The sequence below is a fragment of the Lontra canadensis genome, unplaced genomic scaffold (assembly GCF_010015895.1).
Source record: "Lontra canadensis isolate GAN:19392208 unplaced genomic scaffold, GSC_riverotter_1.0 scaffold1, whole genome shotgun sequence".
In the NCBI taxonomy this organism is placed as follows: domain Eukaryota; kingdom Metazoa; phylum Chordata; class Mammalia; order Carnivora; family Mustelidae; genus Lontra; species Lontra canadensis.
The window spans coordinates 127,400,281-127,427,113 of record NW_022630995.1 but is presented as its reverse complement, the minus strand read 5'-3'; the positions used below and the strand labels follow the sequence as shown (position 1 = coordinate 127,427,113).

The window sequence follows — 26,833 nt, the reverse complement described above, 5'->3', positions numbered from 1 at the left end:
TACTTTGTACTAAATCTCTGAATATCTTCTACTGATTCTGTTTCTCTGAATGAACACTGACTGAACACAGGATCTACAACATTAAAAGAATATATACAAAATATCTAACAGTGGTAGGGACTGAACAAAGACAGACAGTCTTAAGGGTGTCAAAACTTAAACAAACAAACAGAAAGTAACTTCATGATGACTCAGATTTTGGAATTAACAGACAATAACGATAATGATAAGACATCTATTAAAACTTGCCGAAGTATAAAGGAAAATGTAGTCATAGAAATGAAAAGACTAGAAACCCAGGGAAATCAAATGGAAAATTATAATTGTAAGCTGAGAACTGAGTTGAAAAATGAAATGTTTGTAACAAAAAAATGCATTGATTAGGTTTTTTAACCTATTGGAGATGAAGGAAGAATAAACTAGTAAGTTTGAACATACACTTAAAAAATTTATCCAAACTAATATACGAAGATATAGAAATAAAAACAAACAAAACATAAACAGAGACTCGGAGGTATCAGAAAAAATATAAAAAGACTTTACAAATGTGTAACTGGAGTCTCAGAAAGAAGAAGAGAGGAATTGAAGGAAATTATTTGAAAAAAAATAACAACTAAAAATTTCTAACATTTAGTGAAAGGCATAAATTCAAAAATTCAAGAAATCCAATCATGGTATTATATTTTGGAGATTAAAACATATAAAAATATAATAAAGATGACATTGCATGAGGGAACTGAGTGGATTGACCTCTTTTTTTTTTTTTTTTTTTTTTTAACTTTAAACAAATTTTTATTACACAAAGGTTGTCACATAATTGGATATTTCTCTACTTTGTACACAATTATTCTTACTCTCCACAGAAAGGCTGCTTCTTAACTTTTCATCTGGTGATGGCAAACACTAAAATCCTGATTTTAACAGAATAGTAGTAAAAATGCCTCAGTGATTTAAGTTGCAAGCAGTACATTGGTACATGGCTCTTGCACTCAGTTATCAGGAATGTACAAATGTCTTTTTATTCAAAAATACAAAATAAATTATCTGTAGGCATGGACAATGACAACAGTAAACCATTATATGTTGTCAACTGAAACCAGTAACTGATGGTTATAGTGATTTTCTTAAACATCAGCCAGCCTTTTCTTTAGTCATTTCCTTCAACTGACTTCTCTGAAGTTATGGGTGAGGAGCACAGCGTGGGCTTCCTCTCACAGTTCATTAATAATGGTAAAGCACTATTCTAGGAATCAGAACATGCCGCCTCCCATACCCCCTCCCATTCCACCCATTCCGCCCATCGCTGGGTCCTTCTCTTCTTTAGGAATTTCGGTGACTACAACTTCTGCCGTAGTTAACAGAGAGGCCACTCCAGCAGCATCCAATAAAGCAGTTCTTACAACCTTCGTTGGATCAATGATTCCTTTTTCCACCATATTCACAAAATCTCCAAGCATAGCATCATAACCAAACTTCTGGGGAACTCTGCATAATTTTCTCAACTATCAACGATCCTTCCACACCTGCATTCTTAGCAATGGTCATTGCAGGAATTTTGAGTGTTCTCTTAATAATTTCTATACCAATTTTTTGATCTTCATTAGTTGGAGTTAATGAATCCAAGGCTGGAATGCACCGAAGCAGGGCACAACCCCCTCCCAGAACAATGCCTTCTTCAACGGCAGCTCATGTGGCATTGAGTGCATCTGTAACTCTGTCTTTCTTTTCATTCACTTCAACATCACTTGTCCCACCAACCTTCAACACAGCTACGCCATCTGAGAGTTTCGCCAAACGTTCATTCAGCTTTTCCTTTTCATATTCACTAGTTGTAATATCTAACTGCTCAATGATTTCTTGAATACGTTTTTCAATTTGAGCCTTATCACCTTTTCCTTTTAAGAGCATGGCATCATCTTTGGTCACAATGACCTCTCCAACTTTTCCTAAGTCGTGAGGCTGAACATCTTCGAGATTTAGAGTCAATCCTTCTTCCCCAAAAACTGCACCACCAGTAGCAATAGCCATGTCTTTAAGCTGGTTCTTCCTATTGTCACCAAAACCTGGAGCTTTGACTGCCACAACCTGAAGACCAACTTTTAGCCTATTCAAAACGAGTGTACTCAGAGCTTCTCCATCAACATCTTCAGCAATTATGACCAAGGGCTTCCGGTGAGCATTGGCAATTTCAAGAGCAGGTACAATGGACTGGACACTAGAAATTTTCTTTTCACTCAATAGAACATAGGCATCCTGGAATTCACATTTCTGACCTTTTGAGGTATTAATAAAGTATGGAGAAATGTAACCTCGATCAAACTTCATGCCTTCAATAATTTCTAATTCATCATTTAGTGTTTTTCCATCCTTTACTGTGATGACACCCTTTCTTCCAACCTTTTTCATTGCATCGGAAATGATGTTGCCAATTTCTTTGTCTCCATTTGCAGAAATGGTAGCAACCTGAGCAATTTCTTCAGGGGTTGTCACGGGTTTAGACTGCTTCTTAAGTTCAGCAATTACGGCATCGACAGCTAACATCACACCTCTTCTGATTTCCACAGGATTAGCACCTTTGCTAATCTTCTCGAAGCCTTCCTTGGCAATAGAGCGTGCCAAAACAGTAGCAGTAGTGGTGCCGTCCCCAGCCTCTTCATTTGTGTTATTGGCGACATCTTGAACAAGTTTAGCGCCAATATTTTTGTATTTATCTTTTAAGTCAATTGACTTTGCTACGGTCACACCATCTTTTGTCACTTTGGGACTTCCCCAACTCTGTTCAATAATCACTGTTCTTCCCTTTGGCCCCATTGTAACGGCTACAGCGTCGGCTAAAAGGTCTACACCTTGAAGCATTAAGGCTCGGGCATCCGCACCAAATTTTACATCTTTGGCATAGGCCCGAGTGAGATGAGGAGCCAGTGCTCTGGACACTGGCCTAATTTGGCGAAGGACTGCGGGTAATCGAAGCATTTCTGCGGGGCAGCGGCGGAGCGCGCGCACGGTGAGGCAGGCCGTCGGAGACGAGTGAGGGCGTGGATTGACCTCTTATTGAAAATTTGTTATTTTTGATTGAGGTGGTAAAAATAGTAATTTTAATTATATTGTAAAATGTTAAGAATGTATACAATAACCACTACACAAAATTTTAAAAATTGCAGCATACAGAAGCATATTAAAAAACCCAATAAATAAAAAAGCAAATTTTAAATAATTAATTTAAAATATTTATTATTATTAATGTAAAAGATTAATTATTGCTAATAAAACAGCAAGACCCAACTATTTGTTGCCTAGAGATTCATTTTATATATAAAAATATATCTGGGATGAAAATACATGGATGGAGTGTTTTTACCTGGCAAATAGTACATTCCTGATAGCTGCACTGATTGTATTAGTAATAGGACAGCTATATTTTAAATAGGAAAGTTATTTGAAGTGAGAGACATTTTATAAAAATAAAAGGTCAGCTCATCATGAAAACTTAACAAGTTTCATTGTGTATGTATCTAGTAGCAGAGCATCGAACTACAAGAAAAAAAAAAAAAAACATAAAATTAAAGAGTAGAAGAGATTCCACAAACGTCATTGGAGATTTTATTTGCACTTTTTCCTGGCACTCTAAACTAGAAGAAGGGGAAAAAAAAAAAAAAAAAGGACCATCAACTATACTGACTAACCTGATATTTAAGGAATGCTGCACTCAACAATTATAGAAAGCCTATTCTTTCTAGGCTACATAGGACATTCACCATTCAAAATGAAAATATTCAGTCATTATTCAAGTTTCAATTAATTTAAAATAGAAATAACACAGAGTCTCCTACTTCTTTTTTTTTTTTAAGATTTTATTTATTTGTTTGACAGACAGAGATCACAAGTAGGCAGAGAGGCAGGCAGAGAGAGAGGAGGAACCAGGCCCCCTGCTGAGCAGAGAGCCCAATGCAGGGCTCTATCCCAGGGTTCTGGGATCATGACCTGAGCTGAAGGCAAAGCTTTAACCCACTGAGCCACCCAGGCGCCCCCAGAGTGTCCTACTTCTATCTAAAAATATAGAAATCTTGAAATGTATCCCTCTTACCCAAACAAGGAATAAAGACATGTAAACTAAAGACCCATAATATCCTTGAAACCATCAGAGAACTGGCATTGTGAGGTAACATAACATATTAAGATATCAAAATGTGTGCAATACTTGAAGGTGATGCTTAGAAATAAATTTAAATGCTTCTATTAGAAAATTTTGAAAATGTCTAAAATCAATGAGATACTTTAAAAAGCTAGATAAGGGAGGGCGCTTAGGTGGCTCAGTGGGTTAAAACCTCTGCCTTCAGCTCAGGTCTTGATCCCAGGGTCCTGAGATCAAGTCCCACATCAGGCTTTCTGCTCAGCAGGGAGCCTGCTTCCCTTCCTCTCTCTCTGCTTGCCTCTCTGCCTACCTGTGATCTCTACTGTCAAATAAATAAATAAAACCTAAAAAAAAAAAAAAGCTAGATAAGGGAGAAGAAAGTAAACACAAAATTAGTAGGACAAGGAAATAAAAGATATCAGCAAAAACAATGAACTGCAAATCAAACAACAGAGAAGAAATTTTGCTTTTACAAAGGTTAATTAAGCTGATAAATCAAGATTTTGGAAAAAGAAGAACAATGAAAAAATAACAGGAAATAGGGGAGTATTTATTATATACTCTTCAGATGTTAAAGATTAAAACAATATAACAAAAATGCTTATTTCAACAAGTATGGCAACCTTAAAAGATAAAACTTCTCACAAAAGATACAGAAGAAAGAGAAATGTGCAAATAGCCCGAAATCTAGCCAAGAAAATAAATTCATTATCAAATTCATTATCAAATACCTACAGGCAATTTCTGGCCATCATAGAACAAGTATATATCAGATATACTCTGCTGCTTTAAACAACTCAAAGCCAAATAAAATATATGGGACATGGTGTTCAGACCTAGGACAGTAGGCAACCCTACAAATGACTTACTGAGTGCAGTTTTCAGAACATAATTGGAGTCCCAATAGTCTCATTGAGTTGATAAATCAAAACTCAGAATTCAATGAGGAGAAAATGGCTAGAATTTTAAGGGTGGAGAAACGAAGAGGCATAAACCATACAGAAAAAATCACTGGCAAACTTCCAAGAGGTCCCCACAGAGTTTGGACAGAGTAATAATTTAATCTTACTGGGGGGCGGGGGAGAACCACAGGAGAGAAATCAACCAAAAATTTCTGGAACTAACAAAGCTTAAAAACAAGTTTCAAAAGAATTAAACTGATCCCAAGTGACTGCAGTTTATACCAAAACAAATTTTAACATTCTTTCAAAGCATAGGACACAACAGTATAACCCATAATGTTTGTCCTTCATCAAAAATTATAGGCATTCAAAAATAATGGCAAAATATGACCTAAAATGAGATAACCAATCAATAAAAATAGACACAAAATGACAGAGATGGTTAAACTACCATAGAAAAAAGTTGAAAGAGCTATTATAAATATATTCAAAAAGGAATAGGAAAATATGAGCATGTCAAAAAAAATGGAAGACAAAAAGACAGAAATCTAAATTCTAGAAATAAAAACACACAATTGGAAATAGAAAATTAATTACACTAGATGTAATAATAGCTTATTTAGCATTGCAAAAGAAACATTAATAATAATAATAGTAATAAATCCAAAATAAGCATAGAGATAAAAGACAGTGGAAAAAAAATCAACAGATCATCAATAACCTGTAATATATTACTAAGAAATATAACATACAGATAACTGGAGTTTCAAAATAGAAGGAGGGGAGAATATAGTAGAAAAAAATATTTGAAGTACCAGTGGCCAAGATGATTTTTATATTAATAAAACCTATAAACACATGAATCCAAGAATTTCAATCAACCTTCAGCAGGAAAAACATAAACACATACTATAGGAAATCATGACCAAATTATTGAAGAGAAAATCTTACCAAAGTCATCTTAAAAGCAAAGAGAGGGAGATTATGTAAGAGTAGAAGCAGTTAAAAAAAACCCACATATTTCTCATGCAATATTATGCAAGTTAATAAGATAACTACAGTCTGAAAGAAAACAAAATAATTTAAGAACCTGTCATTTTAACCTCATCAAAATCTTTTTAAAAAGATAATATTACTTTTTCAGAAATAAAAATGGAGATGACACATTATCATCTGATCTGCACTATAGACGATGATAAAGAATGTTAACATATTCAAGCAGCAGAAAATTATTGACAGATATATTATTGGACCTAAAAAGATGAATAGAGAGTAATATAAAGTGTATGTACCTAAATAAACATACAGGACTCTTTTTTTTTTTTTTTTGCTCAAATGTAATATTTTTTAGAAGGACTTTGTCTAAATCAAACATAGTAACAATGAATTGGTCTCTAAAATATTTAGAAGTTGTAAACAATAAAAGCACAAAGGTTGAGAAATAGAAAGTGTTATAAGGCTTTTGACTTAAAGTTTTATATTTTCTGAAGCTAGATTACACATTAAACTTCTGTAAGGTAAGACATAATGCATTTTAAAATGTTAGGGGTTCTTGGCTGGCTCAGTTAGGAGAGCATCAGACTCTTGATCTTTGAGTTGTGAGCCTGAGACCTATGTTAGGTGTAGACATTCCTAAATAAATAAATAAATAAATAAATAAATAAATAAATAAAATATATATCTAACACATAGGTAGTGAAGATAAATGAAGTAATAAAAATAAACCAAAATTAGACAAAAATAAAGGAAATATAAAAAGTAAAAAAAGAAAAGACTTATGAGACAAACAGAAAACAAATCCAAGAGGACTGGTTAATGGGTATTAAGGAGGGCATGGATTGCCTGGAGCTCTGGTTGTTATACACAAACAATGAATTATGAAATACTACATCAAAAACTAATTATGTACTATATGGTGACTAATAACAGCATAAAAATAAACAAACAAATAAATACATAAATAAATAAAATTGCCCTGATAATCACATTAAATATAAATGCTACAAACTCTCCCATTAAAAGGGAAAGACTATTAGATTCACAAACAAATAAAAAAAACAAGTACATAAGACCTCCCCAAAATCTACAATAAAATATTTTAAATACAAAATAAGGTTAAAAATACAATAAAAGTAAAAATTATGGAAAAATATACAGCATAGAAACAGAAAATACAAAAAAGATGAGATGAGCATATTAATATCGGACAAAGTAGATTGCAGAATAAGGAATATTCCCAGGGTTAAAGAGGGGAAAGACATTCTACAATAACACAAGACCAACTCATCAAAAGGACTTCACAATAACAGATCTTCAAAATAATAAATTAAAACTGATAAAACTGAGGGGCACCTGGGTGGCTCAGTGGGTTAAGCCTCTGCCTTCGGCATGGGTCATGATCCCAGGTCCTGGGATTTAGCCCCATATCTGTTCGGCCAGGGGACTACTTCTCCTTCTCTCTCTGCCTGCTGTTCTACCTACTTGTGATCTCTCTCTTTCTCTCTCTGTCAAATAAATAAATACAATCTTTAAAAAAACACTGATAAAAATGAAAGAAATTTTTAAAAATCATTGATTATATTAGGATATTTTGACATTCTTATTTCAATACAAGATGAACAAGAACACTAAAATATAAAAGATCTGAACAACACTATCAGTTTGAATTGATATGCAGAGAGCACTACACCAAAAAAATAACATAATACACATTGTTTCCAAGTACACATTAAATATTCACCCAGATGGATGATATTCTAGGCCATAAGAAATTCTCAATAAGCAGCTTTTTCTGCCCACAGATCCTGTCCCTATGCTTTAATAAACCACTACTTTGAATGGAAAAAGAAAAAAAAGAAAGAAAGAAAGAAAGAGAAATTATCAATAAATTTGAAGAGATTGAAATCTTATAAAGTATGATACAAAGAAATTAAACTAGAAAGCATTAACAGAAATATATCTCAGGGACACCTGGGGGCTCAGACAGCTAAGTGGCTGCCTTCAGATCAGATCACTATCTCCAGGTGCTGGGGTCAAGCTCCATGTCAGGCTCCTCGCTCAGTGAGGAGCTTCTGCTGCCTGCCATTCCCCCTGCTTGTGACAGATAAATAAATAAACTCTTAAAAAGATAAAAAAATATATATTTCAAAACACATCTCATTTTGGAAAGCAAGCAACACACTTCTAAATAATCCACAGATTAAAGAAGAAATCAAAAGGAAATTTGGAAATAGTTTTAACTGAATGAAAATACAACATGCCAAAGTTTCTAAAATACTATTAAGGAAGTAACTAGAAGATAAATAGAAGATAAAAAAGATAATTAAATAATTAGAAGATAAAAAGAATAAAATTCAAATCAATAATCTAAATTTATACCTTAAGACACTGGGCAGGATGTGGGTAGTGAGAAGGAGAGCAAAATAAATCAAAAGCAAGTAGAAGGAAGAATGTAGTAAAAGACTGTAAATCAATGAAATTGAAAACAAATCATAAAACTACACCTGCAATTAATGAATAAAAATGTTTTTTCTTAAAAGATGAATACAGATAAGTCTCTAGCCAAAATAACCAAAAATATCAGAGAAAACAAATATACCAATACCCTATAGGCATTCAAAGAATAATAAGGGGATGTTATAAACTATTTCAAAAACATACATTTTACAACTCACATGAAATGGACAAATTCCTTGAAAGACAGAAACTACCAAAGCTTAATCAATAATAATTAGGTAAGCTGAACAATTTCACATCTATTCCTTGGACATCAGTGGTAATTTAAGGGTGGAGGGTTGAAGAATCTGAAAAGGACATACTGGTTTTTGGCTAATTAGGCATAAAAATTCTTGATTATTAATTTGTGGAAAATATATCTGAATGTGTGGTAGTATGTTTGTGCAATGAACTGTGTTTGTGAAATTATAAACTACTTCATACAGAGGCTCAGAAATGTTAAACAACTTCCCTAATGCACAAATTATGAGCAATAAATGGAAAATTAAGTTAGCTTAACATTGTGCTCTCACTGAGGTAGAGATACTCTTCTTATGACCAGATTCTAATTAATTCAAGATTGTTATCCTAGGGATTTCCACAATTCAGGAGCTCACATAGCTTGAACATGAAAAGCATCAAGCTTCTTATGTCAAAATTATTGCAGCTTAGCCAATGTAATTATGTATCAATGGTATTTGTAGTCCACTATTTGCTTTGGAATGATATTTGCATAACAAAATCTCAATATGTGAATTTTCGTTCTATAAAAGTTGAGCCTTTGCAAGACTCAAAGAAATGTTGCTGTGATTCTGTTTTCTGAATTAAAAAAAAAAAAGAAAGATAAAGAAAAATTTCTTCTTTTAGGATTACTAGTGGATGTACAGAATGGCCACTAAATTAAACATAGCTCTAAAGTGTTAATCAGGGGCACCTAGGTGCCTCAGTGGATTAAGTATCTGACTCCTAAGTTCAGCTCAAATCATGATCTTCGGGATGTGAGATCAAGCCCTGTGTCAGGTTCTGCACTGAGCATGGAGCCTACTTAAGATTCTCTCTCTCTGCCTCTGTCCCTCCTTCACATCTCTCCCTCTTAAAAATAAAATAAAATAAAAATTTTAATCAAATTGTATTTTAATTAAATAATAACATACCACATGGAGTTTTGTGTTTTTGTTTTTGTTTTTTTCCATGAATACTGACATATGAGTCTGAATTCTGTTATCAAATTTTGGTAACATGGTGAGAAAGCCACGCTGTGTTTCTGTGGTAGTGGTTTAGATCCTGTCAGCAGTTTGAGGTGTGACAGGAGTGTCAGAGTTCATTAGATGAGTCCTTTGTAATCAAGCTACTTTCCTGCATTAGGCAGCTCAGGCTGCCATAACAAAATACTGTAGACTGTGTGTCTTTAACAACAGGACTTTATTATTCAAAGTTCTGGAGATTAGAAATCCAAGATCAAGGTGTCAATAAGGTGGTGCCTGGTGAGGACTCTCCTTACATTGCAGGAAGGGACATGGACTTTTTTCAGTGTGTGCAGGTGGAGAGAGGAAAAAAGCTCTCCAGTGTTTATCTTTAAAAGGGCATTAATCTCATCATAAAAGCTTCACATTCATAAGTTCATCTCAACCTAATTACCTCCTAAAGGTCATGTCTCTAAACATTAGGGGTTAGGTCTTCAACATATAAAATTCTGGGGCAATACAATTCAGCCCATAGCACTCTCTGAAGTGTTACAGCAAGGAAAAAGTAAATGAGAGCAGAAAGTTTGGGAAAAAAATAATCTACAGGTAAGTTTCTTATTGGAAAGAACTATATATGGCACAGACACTAAAGAACTGGGGATCATTATTCTCTAGGATATAAAGGGAGGTGGACCAGAGTTGACAACTTAAACCCTTGTCAATATTAATGACTCATGAACATCCCCTTCCCTACATTACATTTTAAAGAACTGACAATATCAGGAATCTTAATATTAGGAATGTATCAATATCAGCTAGGAAGCTAATTAGTAGATTAATCAACCAATCAAATAAATGCAAAAGCCAAAATGTTCTTTCCTTGTCTAAGTTTTACTGTTATACTTCCCAAGAAAAATATTACTATGATTGCCTATACTGCTCACCAGGAATTAGAAATTATAAAAGAGATCCTTTAAGTCAAATTATAATTTAAAATGATATTTAATGCATTTTCATAATAAAAAGGTCCATATCTAGGGTTGCTGGGTATATCAAATAAAACACGGGACACTCACTGACATTTGAAAAATAGTTCTAACTGCTAAATTCTTGTAATGCAATGAAAAAATATTTGTAAATGAGACACTGAAGAAGTCTTTTCAAATTCATCACAGGATGCAAGATAAAGCATTAAATACATGACATGTTCTGTCTGTTCAGGATACCTGCAAACTTCCCCGTGTCTTACTCTTCAGTGGTGCTCTCTATAATATTCCAAACCTGAAGTTAATGATTAACATTAACTTTATTAAAAAAAAAAAGTCAGAATCTTTGTATCCTCCAACTGGACAAAAATCTTAGCTGCTAAAACGTTTTTGATCATATAATACCTGTGCCAATGTGAAGTTACAGTAGCATAAATAAAGCAGTTGAAAAACTCACATGAAGCAATCTTGTCACTAATTATATTTTTGAATTTTTACTGTCTTTTAGATCTTGAGTAGGAAAACTTGAAGGTGTATGACCAAAATAGAAAACAAACAAACAAAGGACAAGGAGAATTGACAGTCCAAGCAATTCTGATTATATGAATTATAAAACCAAAAATATATTTGGTTTTAAATCCGCATCTATAAAAGAGCTAGGTGACATGACAAATAGATCTGACACAACTTGTTTTATAAGCCATCTTACATGTCAAAATTCCTGTGGTGAAAGCACAAAAGTTGAAGTGGACTTGAGACCACAGAAGAAAATATAGTGTGCCCTTCGTATTTACAATAAGTGAAAAGCAGACATGGCATCTACCCTTTGTTGCACACTTGGGAAATAAGGCTGAAAGCCCTTTATACTTGGGATGGTATGAGAGCATTTCCTGTGAGGAAGTCTCTCTTATAACTACTCCACGCATCTGGGTGTTACTGGGTATCTTAAAGGTCAAGCTAATATTGAAAATAAAGGTTAAGAATTCAACATTGCTGGAGGTAGAAAGACCAGAGGAAAAATGTTTACCATTAGGGACAATGAAACATTGAATCAAAAAAACGCCATACAGAACAAAGTTAAAGGAAATAAGAGGGGGAAAAAATGACCAAAAAATATTATATAAAATAACATTGGAAAGTGTGTACTCACTTTACACTTGAATCTCTTTCTTTCCATAGGGCCATTAAAATAGTGAATCAAGAACTGGAAGGCATAGTATGTGGACAAATTTATTATATTTACAAGTGATGGCACTATTTGTCTGTAAATATATGCTTCCAAAATAATATGACAGTAAAGAAATTGTTCACAGAAAATTTTGAAAATAAAGGGAAGTATGAGAACAGAATGAATGTCACATCCAAAACAACTTTTACTGGTTGCATAGAATTTTATCACATTTAATCAATTATTTGGTTTTTAGAAATGTTATTATAAATACTATAATCATACTTCAATTAAACATTAATATTCTGAGTACTATGTGATACTAACAAATCTATGAAACAGTACTATTATCAGCATATCTATTTTGTAGAGGAAGAAACTGAGATTCAAAGTTGAGATTTAAGCTTACGATGTCTAATTTCTGTGCCTATACTCTTTTCATTTATATTATCTTATTGATTGTTAATTTAGGATAACTTCCAAGGAATGGAATTGTAATGGAATTAATGTAACTAATTGTTTAATTACAATTAATTAAGTACATTAATTAATCTAATTAATTAATTAATTGTAATGGAATTAAAATATGAAAGGAATTGTGAGACTCTTGACTGATTTTGCCAAATCGCCTTCCAAAAATGTTATACCAGTTTATTCACTGGGTTTATGACAGTGCATGAGGGTTCATTTTCCCCACTAATTGGGAAATTTAAATTAAGGAGAAAAAAGAATTTTCTTAAAAAGTACACACAAAATAAATAATAAATTTTTGTATCTCCCTTTATTAACTTGGTATGAATGAATATATATATATTCATATACATACATACTGTGTATGTATATGTATACAGTATGTGTGTTTCTGTGTGTGTATATATATATATCACACAGTGTGTGTGTGTGTGTGTGTGTGTGTGTGTGTGTGTGTGTGTATGTACATCTATACATCCACTGCACCTGGGGAAAGACATGAGGAGGTGCTGCACCCAGATAATGGAAATCAAGGCTGTGGTGGAGCCTCATCAAAAAAGTCTGGAAGCCAACAGTCCCTGACCTGGTTGGTGAGCATATGAAGCTAGTCATATCCACATTGCCCATTACAATGGACAAAAGGAACCAGCCAACAATGTCCCATGGAACTCTAGCAGCCCTGTGTTTTTGGAATTTAGAAGACAACAGGTATTCAGTTATTTCATTAATATATTCAGGTATTAAAGAAGCTCAACCAGGATTTTCTGGAGGCAGTGCCTGAGACAGAGGCGGCAACCCAGAAGCCCTGAATTTATGCCTGAAGTCATGAATTCATCACCTGGGAAATTGTAACCTTCAGAGGAATGAGGAACCAGATAGTCATCCAAGAGAAAATCTGGCAAGTTACTGGATGACCAAAAGCCCAGCCACCTGTCTCTCCCCCATGCCACAGGGAACCCCATAGCTTCTCATAGCATCTGTTTGACTGTGCTGTCAGCAGGGACCTGCGTCAGGAAACTTCAATTTAGATTCATGTTAGGATTGAGGTGTGTGGTGGCACATCCCCCTTCCTTCAACCTTCATTGACATATTTACTTTTAATTTGTTATTAAAGACTGAAACTACATTTGTAATAGTTTTTTTAAAAGATGCTTATGTGTGTATATAAGTGTATGATTTGCGTAAATGTATCTGTATTTCTGAGGGTTTGCGTGTACGTGACTTCCCTGTGATGTGAGTACAGCTTGCTCAAACCAGCTCAAGACAACAAATAATTAAATTTTCAGAAATATTTATAAGCCTTTTAATTGTTAGTTTGATATCAGCCATCTTGGAAGTGTTTACCTAATATTAAAAAATACACTATAGAGCATAAAATTTCCAAATCATATTTTTATCTCCCTGGAGAGTCCCTGTGCACTAATTTTGCACATTATTCTTACAGGGAATAAATTGAGGTTCAAAAGTTATATTGACACATTTGTGGTCACATATATAGGTAGTGGCAGGGAAACTAACCACTGAATTACCCTTTCTGAACATGGGTCAGTGGTTTCATCTGGGATAATTGATTTAACTTACCTATAAGATTCTAAGTCATCAACTTCTTTTTTTTCCTCTCAAAATTAGTTCTTACCAGTAGCAAGGAGCACAACCAGTGTCTGGATATTGGTTTCTGATAACATTCTACAGTAAAAGGAACCAAGGATCCTTGGAGAAATGGCTCATTATAAAGCTAGGACAAGGAATATATAAAATGAACCTGAGTAGTGCCAGAAAGCAAGTGTTAATGAAACAAAGGGTACATTAAAGGAGCATAGTAGGAGCCTCACAGAGCTACCTGTAGTCAAAGCTGAAAGAGTTCGAACAAAAAAATGAATAATTTGGAAATAGATTATAACCAAATCCTTAAAATAAATATCCATGGGTCCATACTCATGTAAATAATTGACTGAATACATAGATAAGGGAGGACAAATAAATATTTCATACAAAATATTTCCAAATAATTTATGTAGTTACTCTTCTCTCTAAGAAGTAGAGCAATCCTTAGGTGTGGGTTGCTCATTAGCGACTTCTTTTCAATAGTACACTATGGGAAAGAGGGAAAAAATAATTTTACAATGAAAAAAATGAAAAACAGCACATCATCAAAGTCATCAAGTTTAGCATTACTAGCAGCTAGTAATGTGTATAATATATGATATGATGAAATATGATGAAATGATATGTCATGATATGGCATTTGCCCCTGTGATCTTCCTTTCCCCGGAAAATCACCAGTCTAACAATGAGAAAAACATAAGGCAAACCGAAATTGAAGGACATTTTACAAAACATCTAGCTAATACTTCCCAAATAACAATTTGAGATTATCAGAAATGAGGGTGGTCTGAGAAATTCTCACAGTCTAGAGAAGCCTATGGAGTCATGACAACTAAATGCATCCTGGGTGAGATTCTGAAACAGAAAAAGTATAATATAAGGTAAAAATTAGGATATTAGGATATCTGAATAAAATGTGGACTTTAGTTAATATAATATTATTTATCAGTATTGTTCACTCAGTTGGAACACATATAATGATGGAAGATGTAAATAACGGAAAACAGTGAAGTGCACATGGGAATTATGGATATTAATTTTACAACTTTTCTGTTACTCTAAACTACTGTAAAATAAAAAGTTATTTTTGAAAAACCAGTTTATGGTTTATCATCATATTAAAATCTTTAGCTCTAAAGACTTTAAATGGGGTAATCCCATTCTTTATCGAAAAAAAATCAAGCTGATATGTTAGCAGCTTATATGGAACTGTGTCATTGCTAAAATAACAGAGTTTTCTAAGATCTTGTCAGGGAAATAAAAAATTCAACTAAGAAATGAAGTAGTGAACATATGGAAACAAAGTCAGTAGCAGGGAAGTCAATGGCATATTATTTGAATCTTTACCTGAAAGTCACAATAAACTATTTGAAATGTTCTATGTAGGGGGTGCCTGGTTGGCTCAATCAATTGAGTTTCTGACTCTTGATTTTGGCTTGGACCAAGATTTCGGTGTCCTGGGATTGAGCCCTGTGTTGGGCTCCCTGTTCAGCAGGGGGATCTGCTTCTCTACCTCTGACTGTCCCTCTGCCCCTCCCCCTGTTCACAGGCTCTCTTTCTCTAAAATAAATAAATAAATAAATAAATAAATAATAAAATGTTAAAATAACTAAATATTGAAAAATGTATTTTTATCCACTTTAAATATCCAACACTTCATTATTTCAAGTTAAGGCATATTATGTATTATCCACCAATACTTACTTCACCCTCCCTTAATAGATTCAATTTCGGCTGGATAATTGCTCATTAATAAACCCTTTTAAAGACCAGTTTCCTCCGACCACTTCAGAGGAAAAAGTTCATGACAGAAATAGGTCGAAGATTTTAGTGAAAAAGAAACTTGAAGAATGACAGCTGTTCAGTTTTATGTATTTAAAATTTCTTCAACACATTGGAAAAGAAAATTTGAGAATAGACTTCTTAAAAAGATAATTGTTCTAATATTTTCATGTAATATGGTAGTTTTTGTACATTTAATGTGTATCAGACTTGAAAGTGAAATTTTCACCTCTGTAGGTATTTATAAGATAAGAAGGGAAACACTAAAAATAAGTCATGCAAAATTGTTAAATTTTTATTAAAAGGAATGTTGGCCCATATATATGGATATGTTACCATAATTCCTTAATAGGTAGCCAACTGAATTCTTTGCAATTCAAAAGACTGAAGGAGATTATTAAAATGAAAGCTAATTTTTCAGAAGTAGGAAATTTAGTTAAGAGTTTCTATTTATGTTACAGTAGTAAACACAAATTCAGAATAATTTATGAGAAATATATAATAGGTTAAATATGTGTATATCAGTTATATCTCAATAAAGCTATTAATTTTTAATGATCATTTTTAAAAAGAAAAAAAGACATTTAAACAGGAAACATTTTCAAATGTTCTCTAGTGAGTTGATAATTGCAAATTTTCCTTATCATGAAAATTCAAAAAGGAGTCATTTATATTGTTATAGATGTTGCTCAGAAGGGAATCCACCTATCTCTGTTTCTAAATGAGGTTCTTATTTTGATGATCTAAAATAGGAGACAGGACATATGATGCCATAACCATTACAACTTGAATTTACAAAAGAGGAGAACTGAATATTAGTTTCAGATCCATACTTCTCCAGAAATTGCAAGCTTCAGTCAGTCAATGGAAGTAGGATATTAATAAATGAATTAATAGTACTCAGTGAAAATGGAGCTCAGCAAGACTGGCAGTTTAAATTGGTTTAATTTAGACTCAAGCCAATTGTCACAGGATAGACACAGGGTACATTTGTGACATAGAAAAAGAGCAAGTATCATTATTCTGTAATAGCCAAAAGTATTCAGGAAGGACATTTTTAAGTCAGAATTACTGACCCTTTTTTTTCCCCTTGTTACCGATTAGTATACTAATTAGAATATTAACACAATGGTTCATGTTTCAAAGCATTTTTACTTAATATTATATATTCTAGAGCACATGTAACAAAGTTTTGATTATTTTATGTAGTAATATCTAAACACTTTGACTTTATTCATAACTTTTACTATTTACTATAGTGATCACTAAATATTAACTTTAGATGACCTTGGCAATAAATTCATGCATTTCTCTCAACAATATTGAGAACAATCTGGTTGGTAGAAGGATAGAATGGGATAATCTCATGAAATACCTTTATTTTTTAGATTCCATATTTAAAGTGAAAAAAGGTTAGAGGTAGCACAATTGTTTCTGGAAAAAGATTCCAAACATTAATGTCTTTTCCTATGAAGGGAATTCTGGACAAATATTAATGTTTAGAAGTAATATTTCCTGAGATGGACCAAGTTCTTCTTAGAATTGTAGAAAGTCAGAATCATGAGAAGAATTTTCCAATCTGTTTCTACATGCTCTCTGAAGTTCAAAAAAAAAAAAAATAGTGAAGGCAATTTTAAAACAATTCTCAGTTTAAAAATACATTTCTTATTACTCAGTGTATCAGACAGTTCTGATCTGATTTGATAATATCTGGTTGAATTTAAAAAATAACTAGTGAAATTAAAAAGGGTCAACTTTAGAAATGAGAGTGCTAAATGCTATATGCAGTATTTTATATAAAAATACACTGACATCTCCAAGCCACTCAGAGTGGAAAGCTATGACAATAATATTTCCAGTCATCTCTTTTGTTCTGGGGTTCCTCAATCATTCTTCTTAATAAATAATAATTTTATATCATACAATTATTCATTAATTGAATGATCCATCAAAAATGGATCACAGTGATATATCCTTTCAAGTACATAGGATGAGAAGAAATTCAGAAAAAAATGTTTTGTTGTTGTTGTTGTTTTTAAGGGATCCTGGCATCTAGTGATCTCATTTCACAGATGAAGCATTTGACACTTAGATAAGTCAGATTTATGTCCCTGGTAATCTGTTTAGAGCAGATTACAAATGCTTGCAAATTTGTGCTTCTATAAATTGTTATAGATATTGCCTCTCTATTTACTGCTAGTTATTTACTTGACAACCTAGCTGTGCAAGCAAGGGACTAATGTCCACATTGAGTTTTAGCTAATTGACCATTCATTTCCTCCCTTTTGAGAGAATCACACATATGGCATGATCATAATGATGCTCGTATATATTTTCATGGGGAAGTTAATTAATTTCTACCTTGGGAAGTACCTTTTTTACAGTAACATCTGCCCTTTTTTAATATTCATAGCTAATCATCTTTGCTTTCTCTTTTATTTCAGTATTTCATTCCATTTATACGTAAACAAAACAACTCTGATGATGAAGAAGAATAGTTTTAATGCTGGGAAGGAAAACAATGTATTTAGAAACATATTTTTATATTCAAATTTAATTTCAATCATTCTACAGTTATTGCAAATCTGTAAGTTCTATACCTTCTCTTTCTGTAGCAACTTAACATATATTTCTCTTATTATCAAAATTCACAAGAGCTAGATAGATGATAAATAGATGGATATTTGATAGATTTGAGTACATGATATACACCCTTATTTTCATATTAAAAGATTTTATGAAGGAAAATGAGGTATAGAGTTTACTTAGAAAATATAAATTAATTTAATGAATACAGGCAAGAGTGCCCAGGTCAAGAAAACCTTAAGGAAAAACTGAAAAGCTGTCTGAGAAACTCTAAATCCTTAAAAGTTTTTATATTCTTTCAACAGCTGGAAAGAAATAGCCATGAGAATAATCAGAGTCCAGCAAGGTAGAACCTTATGTTCAAAAATATTAAACTAGAAATGATATAATAGTGGTTCAGGAAACACACCTTGGAAACACACTACCTGAGGCTGACACCCCATTCTGCTGTGTGCTGCTGTTATATTTGGTATTTCATTTAACATATCATGTCTTAATTTTCTCATCTATAAAATGAAATAAATACACTATCTTTTAGGGCTCTAGTGAAAAATAAAATAGTCAATACATGTAATATGCCAAACACTGCTCAAAAAGCACATCATAAGTCCTCAAAAAATTAGATGCTTTTATTTTTCATCACTTTTTGCCATTTTTCTTGAAAACAAAACACATGCAAATAAAGTAATAAGTAGAGGCAAAGCAATTATTGAAGAGGCATTTTCCCCTTCCTATATTGAAACTTTTTTTCTTTCTTTCTTTTATCCTGGAGAAATTTTTAATCTCAATTATCAGTCTTCAGATATTTTTAACATGATGGAAAGATTACTGGATAAAGCAGTGACTTTTTCTTTTATAATCACCATATGTTTTAATAATAACATTATCTTTTCTAAGCAAAAACTACATTTTCATAACATTTTGCAACTAATATTCTAGAAAAGACATGAATTGCATCAATTAAATGCAAAAGCTTAAGACTTGAAAAACAGAATGAAGGCAGAGATGACCACATATGAGAATGTGTAATAGGTTGTAGACCCCACATTCTACTATCTGATTACTAGATTTATAGGTGTTCAGAAACTGTTTCAACTTGAGAACACAGAAGAGCAGCAGTGACTGCACTATTTATTGATCTTTCTGTTAATGGAATCACTGGTGTGAATTTGAGTCCAAGAGTCCAGACACAGTCCTATGCGATTTTCTCAGTATTTAATTACTTATCTTAAATCTCTTTTGGCTAGAAATACTTAGGGTAATTTCCAATTTTTTATCAGTCTTGAATGATATTGTGCTTGAGACCATCAGTAACTCCAGCATGTAACCACCAGAAACACAATGGCCATAACCACTGTAATGAAGAGCAGGGCAAAGCCTATCAGCAAAATGGTTTGAACTTCAGTTTCAACCACAATTGATCATGGTGCCTCTAGAACCAAAATAAATGAGCAATCTAAAAAAAGTCCTATTGGACCTGTGATTAAAAAATAATAGATACATAATTACATAGATATATGATTATGCTAGATGATAGTTGATGATGATGAAAGATAGATATAGATAGATGATAGATAGATGATAAATGATAGATAAAATAGACAGATGATAGATATAAAACCCTCTAGTTCTGGAGAAAGGGAATATGGAGTTACAACATTTTGGCTTATGGGCTTTGAATCAATATGCATTTCTGGTGTCACAAAAAGTCACTGTGATTTGTCACTCAGATGGAAAGCAGAAGGAGTCAGAGAATGGTTTGAGTAACACCACAAAAAGATCTAGTGTATGTGTAAGCCTACCTTGTGCTTATTCTTTTAGTTCCTACATGCAAATGTGAATTAACTGCAATGGAACCTGGCACAATATCCACATTGGCTTCTTGTGATAAGAAAGCTTTGCTAAAGCTCTTTCCCTCTTTACTAAAATAGCAATAAACATATAATACCACATCAAGTGTGGATTTCAAAAACTAATGCCACTAAAAGGGACTGAAAATGTTGAAGGCTGGCAATCCCTACCATTTCCTTCAGTTTTTAGCTTCTTTGGTTTATGTAGAAAACACATGAATCTTGGAGAATATGAGGATTATTATAAACATAACTGATATTAGCTTTAATGGCAGTTTCCTAATATAATCTCTTTACTTGAGCAAATCAACACAGATCCTGTCATCTTTTATAATCTTTCAGGCTTATGTTTTATATTCTATCCAGGCACCCACAAATACTACAAACTACTTGTTTTCAATCGACAGTAACAGCAACATTTCTTTCCAGATAACTTCATCTTTCTGTCATAATTTAGTCTACAGAATTATTAAGCAACTCTCATTTTGGGACCATCATCAAGAACCACTGTACTGACTGTACAGCAGGTTGACTAAACATGGAACACCAGGTAGATCTATCTATAGATAAAGAGATCTACAGATAGATCAAGTGATGGAATAAATAAAACAAAAAATTCTGGAATGCAGTGCTCTGGGGCATGTCAAAATACTATCTAAAACCAAACAGCAACTGCTGAATTGTTGTAATCTCTACCTCTAAGAAAGTGGTACAAAACTTGCCCAACCTTCTTGAATTTCAGAGGAAATAAGTATGTCAGGTAGGCATGGTCTCCAATATATTTTAAAGAAGTCTTTAAATATGTAATTTTTTAAAAGATTTTACTTATTTATTTGAAAGAGAAAGAGTATACAAGCAGGGTAGGGGCAAGGGACAGGCAGACTTCCTGTTGAGCATGGAGCCTGACCTGGGCTCAATCCCAGAGCTCTGAGATCATGACATGAGCTGATGTCAATTGCTTAACTGACTGAGCCACCCAGGTGCCCTAAAGCTACACATTTTGAATAAGGTTCAGCACAAGAAAAGACTTTTCAATTAATCCAAACTTTGGCGCAAGCCCTGCCACTCGAGCCAAATGACCTAACAAATCCAGCTTCCCCTTACCTATTTCCCATTATTTTACATAAAGTGTATATTTCTACACATGTTAAAGTTCAGTCTTTTAGTTTAGGAGATCCATGTGGAACACAGACATGAACATCATCACCAAAAGTTAGATATAGTGATTGCTGTGGAAAAGGGAATATGGCCACATATATAACTAACATCCTAAAGTTATTAAAATATAGTTAATTAAGCGAGTGATTATAGGGAAGGAAATATCAAAGTACACACAATCCTCTTACCTTTCATTATTCTTCAGAGAGAATTGCTAAGCTGCATATAGCCAAGATTCCAGTAAACCAGGACCTCTCCTTTGTACTGCTCTACATATTCATAAAAACAGAGTGCAGGGAATGTCTATTCGACTATCTTCAAGAAGTTTCCCCAAAGTTAGACAAGAACCCAAGTTTTGAGTGCAAAAAATATATGTTTTGGAGGTGATAAAAGGAATACTTCTAGGAAAGATAGCTAATAAAGTGTTTTATAAGTAGTTTTCACCTGTGGATATTAAGCTATAATTTCCTATTGGTTAAGAAGGATTCCGGGGTCATTACTTCCTTGGCATTTCTAGCCTGGCACAGGCACAGACTGAACATCTGAATATTTTCAGCAATAACGAATCAGTGTTTACGTTAGGAAACAATCGAATTGGTCTGTACTGCATGACAAGACATATATAAGTGGAGTCACCAACAAGTTCTTCTGTACTCTGGTGCTCTCCTTCCACAACTTGGATCCACTCATTATGTTAAGTTACTGATTATCCACTGTAAGAGCTGCTCACAACTTCTAGAAGAATAATTACAATAGTAATAAGGGGCCGTGATGCCCTTATGGTGTTTTATTATCTCTTCCTTATACTTAAAATACATATAATTCCACTTCAGACAAATTCCTGCCCCTTCATGGTGAAAGGGGGCAGTCTCATGAGTTCACCTGCCATCAGAGGGATGGTATGATCTCTGCTGGTGACTTTAGCTCTGGCAGTAACTAGAATAAACTTGGTGAGAGGGAGTTCACACTGTTGGGCCTGCACCTATCCTTCATACTGGACACTGGGAGTACTCTTTTCACAGGTATGTTAGGCAAACACAGTAGTGACCAAGGATGAAGACCGGTTAATAGCCACACATTATAAATATGGTGGTTCAGTATCTCTTCTGCAGAAGATGCTGTTCTCAAGACATGCAACACAAAAATTCACCCACTTGTGCTGATTCCCATAGACTCATCCAGAAGCCTTTTTCTAAGACTCTCTTGTTAACTATTGGAACCTTGCTTCATCAAAGACCAAGCAAAATAGTCAACGCATTTGTCTGAGAGTCTATGTACAACATTGCTTTTAACCACTTCTTCCTATATACAAGGATGATGACTTGACTAGGTGTACTGCTTGAAATTATGTGTATTACTTTTCTTAGCCTCTCTCAGTGTAAGACTATCATTGGCAGCACCCATTTTTATTCTATTGTAATATATATATCCCAATCTTGAACCTGGCCAAAACTCTTTTCCTGGTGAAGAAAAACTAATGATGCCACAGGTGTGAGCTGAAGGAGAATTGTTGATGTAACTGGGGCAGTTGACATGGCATCTGGGACATTTGACCATATCCTTTACTTGTATTATCTGAACCTACTGATAATCCAGCTTTCAAAAATATATATTCTGACTTAACATGTCAATGACATTAATACAGTCTTATTTCTACACTCTAGCTTTTATTTAAGAAAAATAAGTAAATGATAGCAAGGTACCATACTGCCTAAATCTCTCCAAATTATTTCCATTATATTGAAACTAAATCCAAATTCTTTAAGAGGTCTACAGTATAGACCTACAGGTAAACCTATAGAGGTCTAACCTTCATCTGGCTCCTCATTCTCTGATACATTTTCTACTTCTCTTCCTCTTAATAACTACTGTACAAACCTATTAATTTATTTGCTTTTAATATTTGGTAGGGGGATGTATTTTTTTATTGATTGGATTACAACTGCATTAAAGTTGCCTTGACTAGACTATTTTATGACTAACTGCACCGAAGCAGTTTTGAAAATATAGTATGATAATTAAAAAAAAATACATCTAGAATGAAAAGAATTTATAGTTTGCACACAAGGGTACTATTGTATAAAAGTGCTCATTATGGACATTTCTGAGCATAAGTGTTTTTTTGTACTTGAAAAACTCATAGCTTTAATACACAGTTCTAATTAGGAAATTATTTTAATTCCTGAAATACTTTTTATAATTCAATAGAGTACCCATGATTTTATATCACCTAATGCCATCTCTCCTAATTAAAATAGATAATGTGCCTTATACAACCAGTAAATATTGAATAGTAAACTTAAAGAATTTAGAAAATACTTAAGTTAGAGCTCTTAGAGCAATGCTAACTCCATCATTCATTTATTTATTTTTAAAGATTTTACTTATTTATTTGATAGACAGAGATCACAAGTAGGCAGAGAGGCAGGAGGAGAGAGAGGGGAAAGCAGGCTCACTGCTGAGCAGACAGCCCCATGCGGGGCTCCATCCCAGGACTCTGGGATCATGACCTGAGCCAAAAGCAGATGCTTTAACCCGCTGAGCCACCCAGGTGCCCCTAACTCCATCATTTAACATGTGGCCTATCAGATATATTTAAGAACAAATAAATATTACAATTACCGAGCAATATAGCAAATAAAACGCCAAAGTATGAAACCTTAATTTTTAAAGTATGTGGTTATAAAGAGTTGATTTTATATTTTAGTACAGAAATTATTTTAAAACAATCTTTGGAGACTTAAAGATTTATGGAATGCCATCTTGAGAAAAAGAGACAAAAAATGAATTTGCTAAATTGGAAAAAGAAGTAATTTGTTCTTTCTTGGTATGTTGGAAAGTCTCAGACAGCTGGAATAATTAAGAAGGATCCTGAAAAATATTTCAAAAGGATAATTTTGAGTTAACATATCTGATACTAATGTATAATTGTCAGTGATTCAGTTCATAATAATACTAAATTGTAAAAAAATAATAAAATCTAAGGAGATAATCTAATAAATCCAATGAAAACAGTGTCTTATTAGATAAGAAATATCTCCTTTTAGCAGAGATTCCAGTTTTTGTTTTGTTTTGTTTTAAATTCCTTGCACTTCTGTGAGAAGGGGTAGTAGGTAAAAGATGTTTCATCATATAGATTTGTGAAGAATCTTTTGGCAATATCACACCAGATGTGGATATGAGTTGTGATGATAGCTTATAGGTGTGATTCTCCCCAGCACAGCAGAAATCATGCACATGTGACATCTATGGATAATAAGGAGTGAAAAGAACCAGCAAAAAGATCTATAGGTATTGTTAGAAACATCCCCTCTTTCTTTTTCTTGGAAGATGTGATGCCTCTGATAAAGTATGTAAATTTAAAAAAAATTATAATGATTTTTGAATCTAGGGTGCAAATTCAAAGCTTGTTCTCCATTTCAATAGATCAGGTTTCTTTCTAGTGATCCATTTTTGTCCTATTACATATGTAATGGAAAATGCTGAATGGTTTTTAACATACTTAAGGGTTGTTTTTGAAATTGGGATTCCTCAGGGCATGTCTCAGGAAGAGGCAGTCTAGACACCTAAAACTAAGACAGATTGAGAGCCTGGATAATCGTGATTAGAAGAAATGCATCCAAAGTAGTAGGATACTGGGACAGAGAAAATGAACACTGGACTTGAACAGAAGCCCCCAAATTAAGTTATAAAGAAAAATATTGCAAGTTGATATACAACTTGTTTCTCACATGAGCAACTCAAAGAAATATACTCTATGTTGAATGAGTGAATTTTTTTTTTTTTTTTTAATAAAACAAAGTTTTGGGCGCCTGGGTAGCTCAGTGGGTTAAAGCCTCTGCCTTCAGCTCAGGTCATGATCTCAGGGTCCTGCAATCGAGTCCCGCATCAGGCTTTCTGCTCAGCAGGGAGCCTGCTTCCTCCTCCTCTCTCTCTCTGCCTGCCTCTCTGCCTACTTGTGATCTGTCTGTCAAATAAATAAAATCTTTAAATAAATAAATAAATAAAACAAAGTTTTAAGATTCACATGATTTTTTTTTTTTTAACTAGCCACCTTAAAGACATTTTAAATAGAAGTAAATACAAGAGATTAAGACACATGGAACTCACTGAGGAAAGTAAGAGAAAAAGCCTTAAATGTATTGTTTGTGATTAAATCTGAAGACATATTGCCCAAAAAGTTTCTGTTAAAAACTGAGCGGGAGGGGCACCTGGGTGGCTCAGTCCTTTTAAATGTCTGCCTTAGGCTCAGGTCATGATCCCTGAGTCCTGAGATCAAACCCCTGAGTCAGAATCCCTGCTCAGCAGGGAACCTCCTTCTCCCTCTCCTACTCTTGCTGCTTGTGTTCCTTCTCTGGCTGTCAAATAAATAAATAAAATCTTTAAGAAAAAAATTGAGCGGGAGTTGATTAATATAAAATATCTGGGCCTAAGAGCACATTTATAATACTGTGTTCACAAAACACTAATAAAATCCCATACATAGATCAGGATTTATTAGATAAAACAATAAAAATATCTCATAGGAAAATTCTTTTTTCACCAAAAAATTGCCAAAACATGATTCATATACCAAATTTAAACTTTACATTTCTAATATTTATAAATAATAAAATAGATTTTGAAATGAGAATTTTTTTTTTTTTTTTTTTTTGAGAGGGAGAGGATTTTAAGCAGGCTCCACGACCAGGGCAGAGGCAATGTGGGGCTAGCTCTTAAGACTCTGAGATCATGACAGGAGCCAAAACCAAGAGTCAAAACTGAATCTATGAAGCCATCTAATCTCATCTAATGAGAATTAAATATGAGATACAAGTGATATTTGCATTTTATTTTGTTATACATTATAAAATAACAAAAGCTCTCATTTGTTACTTAACATAGAGATTTTGTCTTTATTATCTGCTCTATTTTCAAAATTGTCTAGAAGTTATTTCTTTTGATGTTACATCAAATATACTTCTCTATTTAATTTTGTTTGTAGTATAATGAAAAAATTCCATTTCTAATAGGTATAGCAATGGAAAATATTTTTACTACAGATTTTGCAATATTTAGGAAATGTTAAGCTAAATTTATAAAAAAAATATTTTTCCAATACTTGAGAATTACTTCATCCTTTTTAAAAATATTAATGTACTTTATTTTATGAGCAATTTTATGTTCACAGGAAAATTAACCAGGTAGTACAGAGATCAGATATAATCCCTCTCATTGATCGCCCCTTATTTTAACATTTTCTTAAATCACTGTGGTATATTTGTTTCAACTAATGAATTAATACTGATACATTATTATTATTTTTTAAAGATTTTTTTTTTAATTTACTTGAGAGAGAGAGTACAAGCAAGGGGAGGGGTAGAGGGAGAAAGAAGAGCAGACCACCTACTGAGTGGATACGTGGTGTGGGTCTCAATCCCAGCACACTAAGATCATGACCTGAGCCAAACTCATATGCTTAGCCAACTGAGCCACTCAGGTGCCCCAATACTGATACATTATTATTAACTAAAG

At 33.4% G+C, this 26,833-nt stretch overlaps 1 protein-coding gene across 1 annotated transcript; it reads right to left on the bottom strand.

Annotated features, from left to right (window-relative positions):
• Window positions 1–753: 753 nt before the first annotated feature.
• On the bottom strand, window positions 754–3,024 carry LOC116871072 (60 kDa heat shock protein, mitochondrial-like). Its single transcript, XM_032863458.1, is given in 2 exon segments — window positions 754–1,469; window positions 1,471–3,024. Coding segments are annotated over 2 exon segments (1,722 nt in total). The 5' UTR covers window positions 2,974–3,024; the 3' UTR covers window positions 754–1,250.
• Between the last annotated feature and the right edge of the window lie 23,809 nt (window positions 3,025–26,833).